Consider the following 17443-nt stretch of genomic DNA (forward strand, 5'->3'; position numbering starts at 1 on the left):
CTGTATTTCCTTCAGGAAATGCTTTTCTAGTTCTTCTTCTAACGCACTTAATGCAGCTTCAACCGTTTAACGTAGAAACTTCATTCAAACTATGTTACGTAGGTCTTAATTAGGACATGTGAGCTTTGTATTTTTCAACTTTGTAACTTTTATACTTTTTAAACTATTAATTAAAAACTAATCAAAATTTCCCCATTGACTTAACATTATGATTATGACATCACAATACGGCCGTTAAGCAATTAGAATTCTATGGCAGGTGTTTGGGCCACCTGTTTCAACTGCCAGTCTCAGGCTTTAAGCATATAAACTGGCCCTATTAAGACTACACATCCTGTTCAACTGCTTCCTCTGCCAAAAACTGTTTCAAAATAAAAGTCCTCACTACAATATTTCACTGTTAAACAATTTAACCCTTTAAACTACTGAACTTTTTAACTGTTCAGCCATTGTAACTGTTACTTGTCATCAACTATGACTCCTACCCACTGTAGCTAGTTAGCATGGTTAGCATAGTTAGCATGTTAGCATGCTAGCATGTTAGCATGCTAGTTAGCATTTTTAGCAAAACTGCTAAAAATGATTAGCTAAGTTAGCTAAGTCACATGGTTAGCATAGTTAGCATGCTAGCATGTTAGCATGCTAGTTAGCATTTTTTGCAAAACTGCTAAAAATGATTAGCTAAGTTAGCTAAGTCACATGGTTAGCATAGTTAGCATGCTAACATGTTAGCATGCTAGTTAGCATTTTTTATAAAACTGCTAAAAATGATTAGCTAAGTTAGCTAAGTCACATGGTTAGCATAGTTAGCATGCTAGCATGTTAGCATGCTAGTTAGCATTTTTAGCAAAACTATTAAAAATGATTAGCTAAGTTAGCTAAGTAAAATGGTTAGCATGCTAGCATGTTAGTATGCTAGTTAGCAAAACTGCTAAACATGATTAGCTAGGTTAGCTAAGTCACATGGTTAGCATAGTTAGCATTGCTAACATGCTAGTTAGCATAACTACTAAAAATGAAAACATTAGCTAAGTTAACTAAGTTAAGTATTATCCACCTATTTAACCGTTCAATCATTCCAACTATATTAAACCTTATCTACCAAGCAAATCATTTAACCATATAAACTATCCACCTATTTAACTGTTCAGTCACTCCAACTATATTAAACCTCATCTACCTAGCAACCAATATAGTTTGTTTTTACGCTGTATGATATTTTACATCATATTTTTTGCATTTTCATGCACTGTATTTCCTTCAGGAAATGCTTTTCTAGTTCTTCTTCTTCTTCTTCTAACGCATTTAATGCAGCTTCAACCGTTTAACCTAGAAACTTCATTCAAACTATGTTACGTAGGTCTTACTTAGGACATGGGTGCTATGTATTTTTCATCTTTGTAACTTTTATACTTTTTAAACTATTAATTAAAAACTAACAAAATTTCCCCATTGACTTAACATTGCCCTTTATGACATCACAGCAATTAGAATCCTATGGCAGGTGTTTGGGCCACCTGGACCAACTGCCATTCTCAGGCTTTAAGCATACAAACTGGCCCTATTAAGACTACACATCCTGTTCAACTGCTTCCTCTGCCAAAAACTGTTTCAAAATAAAAGTACTCACTACAATATTTCACTGTTAAACAATTTAACCCTTTAAACTACTTTGTTAACATAGTTAGCATAACTGCTAGCTAACATTGGAGCCATTCCAACTGTTAGTTATCGTCAACTATCTGCCTAAATAATTTAACCATTTCAATTATCAACCTATTTAACTGTTCAGTCATTCCAACTATATTAAACCTTATCTACCAAGCAAATAATTTAACCATATGAACTCATCATATTTTTGCATTTTCATGCACTGTATTTCCTTCAGGAAATGCTTTTCTAGTTCTTATTATTCTTCTTCTAACGTAGCTAATGCAGCTTCAACCATTTAACGTAGAAACTTCATTAAAACTATGTTACGTAGGTCTTACTTAGGACATGTAGGCTTTGTATTTTTCATCTTTGTAACTTTTATACTTTTTAAACTATTAATTATTAACTTTTATAAAATCCCCATAGACTTAACATGGGCTGATGACATCACAATGGACTAATTAACTTGATTTGCACCTGTATCATCTTCCAGCTGCTCATCTAGGCCCCATCAAAGAATCAGTTCAACTGATTGCACCTGTATCAACTGCTTTCTGTTGAACTAGGCAGACTCTCTCTGTGTCACTCCATTCTACAAGGATATAAGGCACATTTCATCCAACTTTCTATCCATTCATCCTCTTCAAACCATTCACTCATCCACCCATTAAACTATCCATCAACATCCATTAAACAATCTGCCTATCAACATCCATTCAACTTTCTGTCTATCAACATCCATTACACTATCTACATTTAACTTTTAAACTATATACTCTGTCTCAGGCTTTAAGCATACAATATGGCTCTATTAAGACTGCCGTTAAGCAATTAGAATCCTAGGCCAGGTGGCCAGGCCACCAGCATCAACTGCCAGTCTCAGGCTTTAAGCATACAAACTGGCCCTATTAAGACTACACATCCTGTTCAACTGCTTCCTCTGCCAAAAACTGTTTCAAAATAAAAGTCCTCACTACAATATTTCACTGTTAAACAATTTAACCCTTTAAACTACTGAACTTTTTAACTGTTCAGCCATTGTAACTGTTACTTGTCATCAACTATGACTCCTACCCACTTTAGCTAGTTAGCATGGTTAGCATAGTTAGCATGCTAGCATGTTAGCATACTAGCATGTTAGCATTTTTAGCAAAACTGCTAAAAATGATTAGCTAAGTTAGCTAAGTCACATGGTTAACATAGTTAGCATGCTAACATGTTAGCATGCTAGTTAGCATTTTTAGCAAAACTGCTAAAAATGATTAGCTAAGTTAGCTAAGTCACATGGTTAGCATAGTTAGCATGCTAATATGTTAGCATGCTAGTTAGCATTTTTAGCAAAACTGCTAAAAATGATTAGCGAAGTTAGCTAAGTCACATGGTTAGCATAGTTAGCATGCTAGCATGTTATCATGCTAGTTAGCATAGTTAGCATTACTGTTAAAAATGATTAGTAAAGTTAGCTAAGTCACATGGTTAGCATAATTAGCATATTAACATGCTAATTAACATAGTTATCATAACTAATAAAAATGATTAGCTAGGTTAGCTAAGTCATATGGTTAGTATAGTTAACATTTTAACATTGTTAGCATGCTAGTTAGCATAGTAACTTGGTTAACATTATTATCTTTGTTAATATAGTTAGCATAACTGCTAGCAAACATTAGAGCCATTCCAACTGTTAGTTATCATCAACTATCTGCCTAAATAATTTAACCATTTCAATTATCAACCTATTTAACTGTTCAGTCATTACAACTATATTAAACCTTATCTACCAAGCAAATAATTTAACCATATGAACTCATCATATTTTTGCATTTTCATGCACTATATTTCCTTCAGGAAATGCTTTTCTAGTTCTTCTTTTCTTCTAACGCATTTAATGCAGCTTCAACCGTTTAACGTAGAAACTTCATTCAAACTGCGTTGCGTAGGTCTTACTTATGACATGGGTGCTATGTATTTTTCAACTTTGTAACTTTTATACTTTTTAAACTATTAATTAAAAACTATCAACATTTCCCCATTGACTTAACACTATGATTATGACATCACAATATGGCCGTTAAGCAATTAGAATCCTATGGCAGGTGTTCGGGCCAGCTGCATCAACTGCCAGTCTCAGGCTTTAAGCATACAAACTGGCCCTATTAAGACTACACATCCTGTTCAACTGCTTCCTCTGCCAAAAACTGTTTCAAAATAAAAGTCCTCACTACAATATTTCACTGTTAAACAATTTAACCCTTTAAACTACTGAACTTTTTAACTGTTCAGCCATTGTAACTGTTACTTGTCATCAACTATGACTCCTACCCACTGTAGCTAGTTAGCTAAGTTAGCTAAGTAACTTGGTTAGCATAGTTAGCATGCTAGCATGTTAACATGCTAGTTAGCATTTTTAGCAAAACTGCTAAAAATGATTAGCTAAGTTAGCTAAGTCACATGGTTAGCATAGTTAGCATGCTAGCATGCTAGTTAGCATAGTTAGCATAACTGCTAAAAATTATTAGTGAAGTTAGCTAAGTCACATGGTTAGCATTGTTAACATGCTAACATGTTAACATGTTAGTTAGCATAGTTAGCATTAACTGTTAAAAATGATTAGCGAAGTTAGTTAAGTCACATGGTTAACATAATTAGCATGCTAATTAGCATAGTTATCATAACTAATAAAAATGATTAGCTAGGTTAGCTAAGTCATATGGTTAGCATAGTTAACATTTTAACATTATTAACATGCTAGTTAGCATAGTAACTTGGTTATCATTATTATCTTTGTAAACATAGTTAGCATAACTACTAGCAAACATTGGAGCCATTCCAACTGTTAGTTATCGTCAACTATCTGCCTAAATAATTTAACCATTTCAATTATCAACCTATTTAACTGTTCAGTCATTCCAACTATATTAAACCTTATCTACCAAGCAAATCATTTAACCATATAAACTCATCATATTTTTGCATTTTCATGCACTATATTTCCTTCAGGAAATGCTTTTCTAGTTATTCTTCTTCTTCTAACGCAGTTAATGCAGTTTCAACCGTTTAACGTAGAAACTTCATTCAAACTATGTTACGTAGGTCTTACTTAGGACATGTGGGCTTTGTATTTTTCAACTTTGTAACTTTTATACTTTTTAAACTATTAATTAAAAACTAATCAAAATTTCCCCATTGACTTAACATTATGATTATGACATCACAATACGGCCGTTAAGCAATTAGAATCCTACGGCAGGTGTTCAGGCCACCTGCAGTCTCAGGCTTTAAGCATACAAACTGGCCCTATTAAGACTACACATCCTGTCCAACTGCTCCTTCGCAATCTGCCAAAGGATGGTCGGACCCTTCTCCAGACGAAAGTGCATTATGCTATTCAGGAGAAGGCTGGGGAGAACTACCATCACTTTGGCATCCTTTCCTCCTTGAAGGCCACTCTAAGCAAATATACCAAAACACTGGCAGAGGGCATGACATTGGGGCTGCAGATTAATATAGATGGTCTACCTTTATTTAAAAGTTCTACTGTACAGCTGTGGCCCATCCTTGGCTTACTGGTTACTGTCCCCATGAAGGAACCTGTGGTTATTGGGGCATACTGTGGACCAAAAAAAACCTAGTTCGGCCACAGAGTTCTTGTTTGATTTTGTGAATGAGCTACAGGAGCTAGAGGCTGGGTTTTGCTTTGAAGATAGGAGCTACACACAGTAGTTTGTGATACCCCTGCACGGGCCTTTGTGAAAAACACAAAGGCCCATAATGCTTACCATGGGTGTGACAGGTGCATACACCCAGGGCAATACCAAAACCGCCGTATGACGTTCCCTGGACCAGAACACCCCCTGAGAACGGACATCTCATTCAACCTGATGGATGATGGACTATACCACCATGAGGGGCCACATCCATTTAGAGATGTCAAGGTTGGCATGGTATACCAGTTTCCCTTAGACTATATGCATCTTGTGTGTTTGGGCGTAGTAAGGAAACTGCTCCATACCTGGCTCCGGGGTCCGTTAACGGTAAGACTACCAGCAGTAATAGTCGACAGGATGTCTGGCAAACTCAAGTCATTGAGGCCCTACGTGCCGATTGAGTTTGCCAGGAGACCACGGTCGCTTAGAGAGTTGGACCGTTGGAAGGCGACCGAATTCCGACAGTTTTTACTGTACACTGGCCCTTTGATGTTGGCAGGATTCCTGGACAGGAACATGTACCACAATTTTATGCTCCTGTCAACTGCCATTTCCATTTTGGTAAGCCCTGACCACCTAAACCTTGCCAACTATGCTGGACAACTACTAACATCTTTTGTGAAGCATTTTGGTGAGCTGTATGGTACAGACCAGATTGTTTACAATGTCCACTGTCTGGTCCACCTGGCAGATGAGGTGAAGAGGCATGGCTGTCTGGACTCCTTTTCAGCGTTCCCATACGAGAACCACCTCGGGAAAATAAACAAAACTAATTAGAAAACCTGAGTTCCCTCTAGCTCAGCTTATTCGGCGCCTTTCAGAGATTCCTGCTACCAAATTGGATGCTGATGCAGACATTGTTCTGAAAAGGGAGCATTTTGTGGGCCCAATTGTTGTTTGGCATGGGAGTCCATGCGCAATATGGGGAAAGGAGATGTGCAAGGTGGACCATCAAGTTGACAACGGGGGACAACATGTTTCTGGTGGGGGATAAAGTCTGCCTCATCAAAAACATAATCCAAAACTATAACGGTGTGTACGCTATTTATACAGAATTTTCCCGGCAGTCTCCCTTCTACACCTACATATTTGATGTAAACGATGCATCTGACGAGCTGAAGTTGGTTCAAGTGTCAGCGCTGCGACAGAAATGTGTAGCCTTGTCGTACAGGGATGGTTTCGTGGCCATACCCCTCCTGCACTAAATGGGAGGGGGGGGGATCAGTTCATTCAATCAATCATTTTAAACAATCAGTTCAATCAATCAGTTCAAACTAACAGTTCAAGTTAAAAAAACTCTTATAATCTAGTTGACTACGACTTCCATTACTCTGGATGAATACCTGAGGTCCAACGAGTGCCCAAAAAGCGTGGCCATATGGCCGCCGAGTGGAGGGACTTGCCTAAAAGGACTTTGGCCCAGTCTGTAACCTCATACGCTGCACATCCCACGTTATTAGGCTACCGGCATGCCGACTACAAGTGCAGCGGAAAGTGAAAGTAAGGGGTTGCGATCGCACAGTCCAACGAAGTAGGCTAAACAACTTTTACAAATAACGAATCCTGATTACCTCTCTGCTGCTGTCTGGGGCTTTTGCTAAATGCAAATCATGAAACACAAGCCTTACAGTGAAAGACAGATATCTTCTGATCCTATAACGATAACGAAAGAAATTGTTTATTTTAACACGGTGGAGGCATTTGACGCTGTGTTTGTAACACGTCATCCTTAATAAAACCAAAATATTTCCATATAACAGACATGCTTTTCCTTTTAGTCACCAATTCCTCTTCACCCAAGTGTAACCTACCTCGCTCGACTCACTATCTTCAGCCATCACAACATTAGCTCCCGCCTCAACACCTAAAACACCACACACCTAAACTGGTAGGGGACGGGCTTCTAGGGCAGCATGACAGCATCGGTTTGGTAAAATATGTTGACATTCAGAATGTGAATACCCCATAGACTGTATAGAATGCGCACGGCACAGAAAATGTATCGAAATGTATTGAAAATTAAGTAATCTTTGTGGTATGTCCATCGCAAGCGTTGATATCGCCAACCCCCAAGTCCAAAAACACCTCAGAGAGAAGTGACAAGAAAAGTGAGAGTGGTGTCAAGACAATTTGGAGGTTTCTGAACATGAGCACCAGAAAGATGAACAATGTGTGGAGGCACTTCGACCAGGAGAGCAAAACTCTGAAGGCTAAATGCAAGTACTGCAAAAACCTGGTTTCAAATCATGGAGGATCCACATCCAACATGAGAAGGCACTTAAAAATGAAGCACCCCACTGCACTGCTTGAAGTAGGACAGAATTTCCTTGGTGATTAGCAATACTGACTCAAGTGACTCGTACACCCGGATCAGTTTAGTGAGTGACTCAGAATAACCCGGATCCTTAAAAGGAATCGAGTTTGCCAGGTCTACCCGATAGTCCCTGATACTGAATTGATTTGCTTGTGTGAACAGGGCAGCTGCATTGCCTTGCTCTGATAGGCTACTCTGCGGCTAACAATAGCCAATCAACAAACGTATTGTGAGTTGTAAAGTGGTTCTCTTTTCTAAAAAGAAATGGCTCGCAATGTTTTAAGCGCACTCGCCACATTGCAGCGTCATTTTTCAATTTAATCACCGGCTCACAAATTCATAGTTGTACCCACCTGTAATTTTAACATCCACAGCCCTGTTTATAACTTTGTAAGTCATGTTTCTTTTTTAATTGAATTTCCTACCTATATCATAATGATTACAATAGCATATTGTATTGTGTAAGCATTTGGCTTTGGATGCTACATGCCATAGGCCAGTGGTTCTCAAATGGGGGTACGCGTACCCCTGGGGGTACATGAAGGCACTCCAGGGGGTACGTGATATTTTAAAATATACATATATTTAAAAAGTAGAATCCATGCAAAAATACTTTAAAGGTGCCATGTGTAATGTCCGCCAAAAAATCAATTCATACTCCACATTCCATAAAAGATGAGGGCAGTATACCCCCAGAAAGTGAGTTGGTCTACCCTAGAGTAACAACCGTGAAACGTGTATTGCAGTTTGGCTGGCGGTTATGTTGCCCGCATACTGCCTCCCATGGCTGAAACTGGTATTATGACACCTGTCGGGCTGTGGCTAGTAATTTAGCATGCTAATTCAGGTTGATATCTCTGCAGCACTATACCTTTTTAATTTTTTAATGACATCATCGTCCTTATTTCTTCTCATTCTTTTGATGCGTGTAGCTCATTTTTTGGATATTTTTACCTTAATTCTTACACATGGCACCTTTAAAAACAATTATTTAATAAATATTTCAGGAAAATAGTTCATAAAATGAATTTTATATTTCAGTAGGCTATTCAATTTCATTATCGTAAAAACCCAGTGTCCCCCCCCATACCAGGATGGTTCGACCCAACCTGTCATATGCCACCCGCCATCACCTGTCAATCACTGTCAAAACTCAAACAATGGAGTCGTGGTTGAAGCATAGCGGTAATTCTTGTGCGCTGGTTAGGGGGTACTTGGCTGAAACAATATTTCACAGGGGGTACATCACTGAAAAAAGGTTGAGAACCACTGCCATAGGCTAAACATAAATATATATGTTTGTTTGATTACAGGTGCTGTGAGGAAAAACTCAGTGACACGTTCAGCCACGGACGAGGTCACAAAGCATGCCATCAGGTGGTTCAACCTGGCAGAAGATCGGGCCACTAGGAGACGTCCCGCCTCCTTCCAAACGGAGTAGCCTAAGCTAATAAGAGAAATAAGAATTAAAAAATATTTTTTATTGAACTTCTTGTCGTTCACCAGTTATTCATTTTCTGATATTTTAGCTGTGCACAGCGCAGCATTTCATTGAAGTTGTAGCCTAATAGATAACATATTTTATGTCTGCACCGACCTGCCTATAAAGCACTAAATCAGGTTTTGAATACAAAATGAATGTAGTAACCTAACAAAAACATAATAGGCTATAACCTATAACTTTCCATAAATGTAAATGTCAATTTTATATTTCCATTGAGCTATCACTTTTGTACAGTAAATGCATGACTTTGAGAATCTTTTCTGTTAGGCCTATTGACAATATTGTTAGATTAAAAATACAAGGCAATGCAGATTTAAGCTTATTGCTGTAGTAGCCATAGGCTACGCCTGAGAATTTCACCCTATAGTTTAGTTTATCCTATTTTATCCTACAACAAGAACAGAAGGGCTTTTGAAAATGAGATAAACGCGGATCCACCGCCGAGTCCTTTTGCTGTGTGGGTAGGCTGTACGGGCCAGAAATCCGGGCAGAGTTGTCATAGGGCAAGTGGTGGGTCGCTGGGCTGTGCCAGGAATCCGGGCAGGGAGGGTAGGCGATGATAGGGCAGTGGTAGGGATGGGACTTCAGGTGAGATGAGGGCCAAACACACGGATGGCTGATGACTGGTGATGGTATACCTCACAAGTGAGGTGAGGGGGAAGAAAGAGATGTAGAGTGTGTTAGTATTACTATAAATCAAAATGGTTAATATCAGTAAGTATATCATATGGTAGCCCACTAGCCTATGTATAGCGTTATACCATAGCCTGGTGCAGGGCCCGAATTATCTTTTTGTCTTTAAGGGGGTCTCTCTATCTCATAAAAAGATGGCACACCCCGCGCATAGCCTAACAAGGCGATACAATTAAATAGCCTAGGCGCGAGTGGCGCTTTTGCGCAGTAGCCTATGCGCACGATAGGCCTAGACACACGCACACAATACAGATTTTTCATAGAAATTGATTCCTTTTAATTCATTTCAACATATTATTGATTATAATATTCCATATTTAATTTCAATTTCACAATACAAAGATAGACTAAAGGATTTACTCTGAGTGCCATTCTCAATGTCAACTCATTTGAACCAGACCACCGTCTCAGATAGGCTATCCTCAGTGTCAAACACAATAATGCATGTAGTATAACTTATACACAGGGAAAATGCACTAACTGGCAGAAAATAATAAAGCCATTGCAGCCAAACTATGTTCTAGTATTATAGGCTAATGTGCACACTGGGCGTTCGTCTCGTGTGTTGAACCGTGGGAATAAATAGACGAACAATTTTGGAATTTGCACTGAGATGTTGTCGGGTAGCCATTGAATAGGCTATTCCGCCATCAGAGATTTCTAACAGGTGTTTCAAAATATCTGGGAACTTGCCGGAGCTCTGAATGACAGAGGATAGCTACAGATCAGTTCACAGAATCACTGAAGTAAGCTGCATTATGGGCCATAATTTATGTAAGGGATAACGGCCGCCGAGGTGTCCTGTTATACGGAATTAATGGACGAGGGCGAGGGGCAAAAACTCCCCGACGCGCAGCCTCCGCCCAAGTCCATTAATTCCGTATTAACTGGACACACCTCGAAGGCCGTTATCCCGCTTATCACCCGGTTGCCACTGTAAACACTGTAAACACGCGGTTCTGTTTAAAAAGAAGCTCATTAGTTCAGCTTGTTGTACAACTTTAGCATGGACAGTTAGCTTGTTTACAGTTGATTCCATTGTTGGGAAGCCTGCAACCAAAAGATTCTAGAGCGCTGTAACCGTCGTCCTACTATGGTTGTTATAGTTACCATTCATAAGCATTGATATGGAACGGTGTCCTGTTATTCAGAATTAAAGGCCACCCGCCAGCCAATCAGAAAAGAGTATTACTTCTCTCCGGGTGATAAGGCTTTGTTAATCAACATAGAAGAGGCGCAAGTTCAACAGCAAACAGGACTTTTCCGCACGTATCAACTTGCGAGTGCTGTCAAATCGATCGTATGCGGTTTGCTCATATAGTCTAGTGGTGTGGTGGAAGTGTCATCATGCTGCGTTCAAGAGCGTATAGGTGTACGTCCCGTAGTAGCCTATATTTTAATTTCACGTCTGTAATGGTAAGAGATCGCACAGGGATAGATAATGAGCGGTTGTTTAATATTAAATTACAATGCCAGACACCTTCAGATATCAGAGACCCCCTCAGATTTTTGACTTTGTTGCTTTCATGGGAGCCAATCCTCACTCTATGGGAGCTCGGCTCCCTCTGGCTCCCACGTAATTCGAACACTGGCCTGGTGAGAATAGGCAAGAGAGGGAGAGTTGTTTTACATCCACTGGGTAAAACAGACATAGTTATATCCATAGAGATCCTTTCCATGTTAGCCAGCATTTGATTAGCCTAGGCCTACATGTTGAATCTGTCAGTAGCTTAGTGAAAGAGGTCTATTTGACGTAGCCTTGCTTACCCCATTGGATTTCTATGTAGGCTACATCCGCCGATACCGCTATTCCCACAATTCTTAGCGGTTTTACGGCACAATCCCGATATCCCCACATAAAGTGACGTAAATTATGATGTTTTCACTGAGAAAAAATGTTTTTTCCCGTGCCCAAGAACGCACAGCTAGTTTCAATTGCCACTTTAAGTGGCGGACCCTGAGCCTCCCAAGACACCGCTGTGATTGGAGGACGTTACGGAACAAAATAGGCGGGTCTGTGACCAAGGATTTTCAGAAGCACTCTGTAGTCCTTTTTATTCTGATGAAATGGACAATGGCTGGCGGTCGCTGTTGGAAACTCACTAATGTTGCAAACTAGGTAAGAACATGCTTAAGTTAACGTTAAGATAAATTAATCTTAGGCTAGCCTTGCTGACGTGAACACAACTTGGTGGATGACTAGGCTATGACTAATGTTAGAGTTCTGATGTTTGCACACGGACGGTAACCAGAGAGTTAACTATAGAATCTTTGGTAAAACTTTTTGTTCGAACGAAAAACATGGGCTGGACTCTGAATGACATGCAAGTGTTTGCTGACGAAATCAAGTCATGGTCTGCTTCCGTCTTAGTTTAACCTGAAAAGCTAAATTGTGTGTATGCAGGGTTGTGTTAGTTTGCATAGTCTAGAATTGTGTTGTACTTTTCAGTAGCCTATTTAGGCCCATTTTTTGGCAGGATGTTTCAATGTATCACCCTTTCATGTGCAGAGTAATCAGTAGGCCTACCGAAGTGTGACCGTTTCCATGACAGCAGCCTCTCTGGATCCAAACTCTTTCGAAGCATTATTAGCGTTTAGACACGTGGCATCATTTCAATCTCAATCTACAATTGTTTTTAAATGTAGCCGGTTTAGCGGTATAAACATGTTTTACTTGGTGGGATACAGAAGTCATAACACTCAGAAAACAATTGTAGCCTACTTCAAGTAGTAGAAAAAAAACTGCAGTTTTCTGAGTATCAAAACTGCAGTTTTGGAGGAAATAGGCAATTTTGGACATGGAAAAAATGCATTGCACTAATTGTACATGGGTACAGGAAGCGGAGGGGCCAGAGTACTATAGCCCATTGGTTCTCAAAGTGGTGTCCGGGGACCCCCAGGGGTCCGCAGCACATTGTCAGGGGGTCCCTGACAAAGTTTGCTACAAAATATGAAATTGTCTTGTATGGCGAAAAATGCTACAGTATCAGTATTTGCCCAATTGATCTGCGGATACGTTACATCAATACGTCAAAACACTTTACTATTAATTAACCGCCAACAAAATGAAAGTTATGTGAAGCAAACACTATGTGTTCAACACAATAGGCCTACATTTGACAAAGAAACAACAATCCTTTAAAAAAATCCTACATAGGCCTACTGTCAAAGTTTGCTAACATGACTATTGTGGTATTAGCATTCTATGTTTTAAAAATACATAACATAAGCATCTAACAGAAAAAAAGGCTATACAGCTACATGATTAACTTAAGTTTTAGTTGCGATTATGAGGGGTCCTTGGAGAATTTTCCACTCCATGAGGGGTCCCCGGCCCACAAAAGTTTGAGAACCCCTGCTATAGCCAAAACGTCACATTGTTCGGGCAACCATATTTTCTGTTCTAAACATGAACCTAGAATGGCTAGTGCTGCCACTAACGACTAATTGTCTGACTAAATTTCTGCGTCTAATTCAGCTTCAACTGTTTAACGTAGAAACTTCGTTCAAACTTTGTAACGTAGGTCTTGAAACGTAGGTCTTGAAAATGACACCTGTGCAATGTACTTTCCGTTTCTGTAAACTTTATACTTTTTGAAATATTAACAAAAATCAAGCTTATTTTTCCCCATAGACTTAATTGGCACTATGACATCACAATGGGCTAATTAAATTGATTTGCGCCTGTATCAACTGCCAGCTGCTCAACTAGGCCCCCTCAAAGAGTAAATTAATCTGACTGCACCTGTATCAACTTTTTCTGCTCAACTAGCCCACTGTCTCTGTGCCTCTCCATTCTACAAGGATATAAGGCACATTCCATTCAACTTTTTATCCATCCATCTTCTTCAAACCATTCACTCATCCACCCATTAAACCTTGGGGGGACCTGTCTTTCAAAAAAAATATGAACGGGAGTCAATGGAGAGATAATAATGATTTTTTGGTCCCATTCCAATTGTGCCATGAATTTCACATATGATATGTGTGTATTTAAAAGATAGACTTTAAAAGTTATGTTAGTTTTGTGCGAATCCGCTCAGTGGACTACATCTCTCGTCTCGAACGGTGTTCGTCACCAACGAAATAAAACGATACGACTAAGCTTAGCTGTTATGCTAGGCGATGGTTACATCTTGCTGCCTGCTATGTTACTTAACAGTAATTTATGTACAGTCTTTGGACGAATACAACTTACCTGATGTGTTTAATTCCCAGGGCCTGACTCATGGTATTTTCATCGGCAGGGGAAGCTCAGGTAAGACCTGTTGCTAGTATAATCCGGTGTGGCTGTGAATGGGCTAACGTCACTAGCGCGACTGATGGGTTTGTAGTCGTTGCGTTGGAATTACGATCTTTCACAATGTTGTAATTCAATAGTTAGAAAACAAACTGCAAATGTCTTTACACAAAAAATTGTCTTTAAAATTGACAAACATCATATTGGTAATTGAAGGCACAAGTCAATCTGGACCAGAAAAATAATTGGGTAAGGCTATTTGCACCCCTGGTACATTTAGCAGCATATGCTATTCGTACCCTGGTGCAATAAGAAGTGAATTCTATTCGTACCCCAGTGCACACAGCAATGTGTCCTATTAGTACCCCGTCTGGTACAAATATCAATGTATGCTATTCGTACCCCGGTGCACACAGCAATGTGTTCTATTAGTACCTCGTCTGGTACAAATATCAATGTATGCTATTTGTACCCCGGTGCACACAGCAATGTGTTCTATTAGTACCTTGTCTGGTACAAATATCAGTGTATGCTATTTACACCCCTGTGCATTTAATCTGGCATATTGATCACACAATGTAATAATATTTTTTTTTTTTTAAAACAAGCAACATGTTTTTTTTGTTGTTACATAACAGAGTGTGAATAGCTCAGCTGTGTAATATACACTCTGAATAAGGTATGCTGTTTGCATCAATGTACAGTTAGAAGTGGATGCTATTCGTACCCAGGTGTTTATAGTACTGCATGCTATTTACACCCTGGTGCATGAACTAGCTAATTGTTGCAATCAAAACTTCCGTTTGAGAACCGATTTCTTGTTCAAATTGCGCGCCTTCTCTCCAGAGACGTTGGTACACATGCACACTCACTCCGCCAAAACGCATCACACCCCCCCCCTTGCGATGGCCCTGTGAACTGATGAAAAAGTATTATAAGAACAAGTAATTTATTGGAAAGTTTTATTAGAATTTCTTGGTAAAACATTATTAAACCCGGGCTTTTACCAACATAAGCCTGTGACAACTAAAATTGTACCTAAAATAATGGATAATACAGAAGGTGTTTCTAAGAACTACTTGTTTACTCCGCTGCGCGTTGGGGCCGTTGGGGCCATTATCCCCTACTTACTTGCTCACATGGTTCTTGGTAGGAGTTAATAGGTAATAATTTAAGTTTGTCTTAGTATTTGTTTCTGTAGTTTCTGTAGTAATTATCCAATAATGCTGTGTAATTTATTGATACTATTGTAGATGTTGCTTAGTAAAGTATGTAGTTTCTCTGTACTTACCCTCATGTTACCTGTGATAATTGTCTAATATACCAAAACTTACTACTAAAACCTACTACGTAAATACCTAGTAATTAGGGGACTGTAAAAGGATTTAACGTTTTTTTTTCTCATGCATTACATATTGAGCTATAATTATCACCCCGAGAGAAGAAATACCGTTAATGTCCCGTTATACAAAATGAATGGACTCGGAGGAAGAAACTTTCTTTCACTGTGCGCCGTTCTTTCAGCCTCGTCTATTAACTCCGTATAACGGAGGCCGTTATCCTGAAAAACTGAGTAAAAAAAACATGTCAAAACGAGTCAAAGGCTGAGAATTAGTGTGTGTGGTTTTGTAGTTTTGGTGTGGGGTTGTGTGACAAGCACGTATTTAGTGTGTAAGCAGTTGAAACAAACAATGATAACCAGAATAATTTTTAATGTCAATGTATTTATTGTTTAATTTACCACAGATGATCCGCTGGTTTTCCATCATGCAAGATGAATCAGGAGCATTGTTCAGTGGTATACACCAACACCAACCTCTACTGAAGGGCAATTTGCAAATTCTCAGTGGTCATCATGGGGACAGCCTCTTCACTTGTGAGCCCTGGTGAAGTCATTGAAGATGCATATGGTGGCGAAGGTGGTGAAGCTTGTGAAATACCAGTAGAGGTGAAGCCTAAAGCACGTCTCTTACGCAGCTCCTTCCGTCGTGGTCCCAGAGTGATTGGTGCCAGCTTTAAATCCACTGGGTCTGTAGACCTAGAATACACAGCAGAATATGAGCGTCTTCGTAAAGACTATGACATTTTCAGAGTCAGCAAGAATAATGAGATTGCATCCATGCAAAAGAAAGAGGCCAAGTTGGATGAAGAAAACAAGCGACTGCGTGCTGAGCTACAGGTAGAACACATATAGTACCCTCCAGAATAATTGGCACCTCTGCTAAAGTTGACTAAAAACTGGAATAAAAGATAATCTGTTGGTGATTTATTGTAATCTCACAATTAAATAAATTAGGAAAAATCCAACCTTCACAAGAGAAGCAGATTTATTTTGAGAAAAAGGAAAAATCTCATAAAGAAATAAATATTTTTAACAAAAACACTGCTCACAATTATTGGCCAATAAAACAGCTTGAAATATTCTCCTATGACACCCTATAAAGTTGGAGAATACAAAGCAAGGGATTTAAGACCGTTCGTCTTTACAAAATCTCCCCAGATCATCCAGATTCCTAGGTCTACACTAGTGCATTCTCCTCTCTGACTCACCCCACTGTTTTCCTATGGAGTTTAGATCAGGGGACTGAGATGCCAATGTCCGAAGCTTGATTTTGTGTTCAGCAAAACATATTTGTTTTGATCTGGACATTTGTTTTGGTTCATTGATCTGATGAATGATCCAATCATGACCAACTTTTAGTGTCTTGGCAGAGATTGACAGATTTTCTTTGAATGGTGTTCATGAAACCATGCACCTTAATTAGGTTCCCAAGGCCTTTGGGAATAAAAACAACCCCACAATAGCACAGCCCCAAAATTCTCATTAGACATATTCTTTTCAGTATAGCCATTCTTCTATGTATGCCAAACACACCTAAAGTGTTTCTAGCCAAAGAGCACAATTTCCATTTCATCTGACAATAGACCACACTTCCAGACAAAGTCACTGTACCATTCAGTAACTCCTGCCGTTTACATTGGTAATTAAATAACTGGACAGGCTTTTACCTGGCATGCCCTCTAAATAATCAATTAGCAGTGAGGCCACTTTTGAAGATTTTTTTAGGGACTTGGTGAGCCCAAGATGATACCCTTGTCTGTAACTCTCCAACAGTGGTTCTTATCTTGCCATCCTCCATAATGTACGTGGGGGCAAGATAACCATCGGTCTTTATCAAAGCATGTTTGTCACATTTCCAGATGATTAGAACCTTTTAATAATTGTTTTAACTGTAAATATAGGCATTTTCAACAAAGTACCTAGTTGTCATAGACATTCTTTTTATTTATTCTTTTTATTTAAATTTAATGACTAGAGGATTTAGCCTCTG

General features: G+C 39.1%; 1 protein-coding gene across 4 annotated transcripts in view; it reads left to right on the plus strand.

Moving 5' to 3' along the window:
• The first annotated feature begins 11894 nt into the window (after positions 1-11894).
• nphp3 (nephronophthisis 3) overlaps positions 11895-17443 on the plus strand; it is a 223353-nt gene continuing 217804 nt past the window's right edge. For 3 of the 4 annotated variants that reach the window (XM_076291099.1, XM_076291103.1, XM_076291102.1), the window contains exons 1-3: positions 11895-11990; positions 14090-14129; positions 15858-16290. In XM_076291099.1, the coding sequence (XP_076147214.1) occupies positions 15967-16290 (324 nt within the window). In that variant the 5' untranslated portion in view covers positions 11895-11990; positions 14090-14129; positions 15858-15966. The remainder of the gene's footprint in view (positions 11991-14089; positions 14130-15857; positions 16291-17443) is intronic. The other variant, XM_076291100.1, reaches the window with a different exon arrangement.

The sequence above is a fragment of the Alosa pseudoharengus genome, unplaced genomic scaffold (assembly GCF_046254945.1).
Source record: "Alosa pseudoharengus isolate Yale_2024_CS ecotype anadromous, Long Island Sound unplaced genomic scaffold, YU_APseudo_1.1 YU_APseudo_1.1_scf_18, whole genome shotgun sequence".
NCBI classification, from domain to species: Eukaryota; Metazoa; Chordata; class Actinopteri; order Clupeiformes; family Clupeidae; genus Alosa; species Alosa pseudoharengus.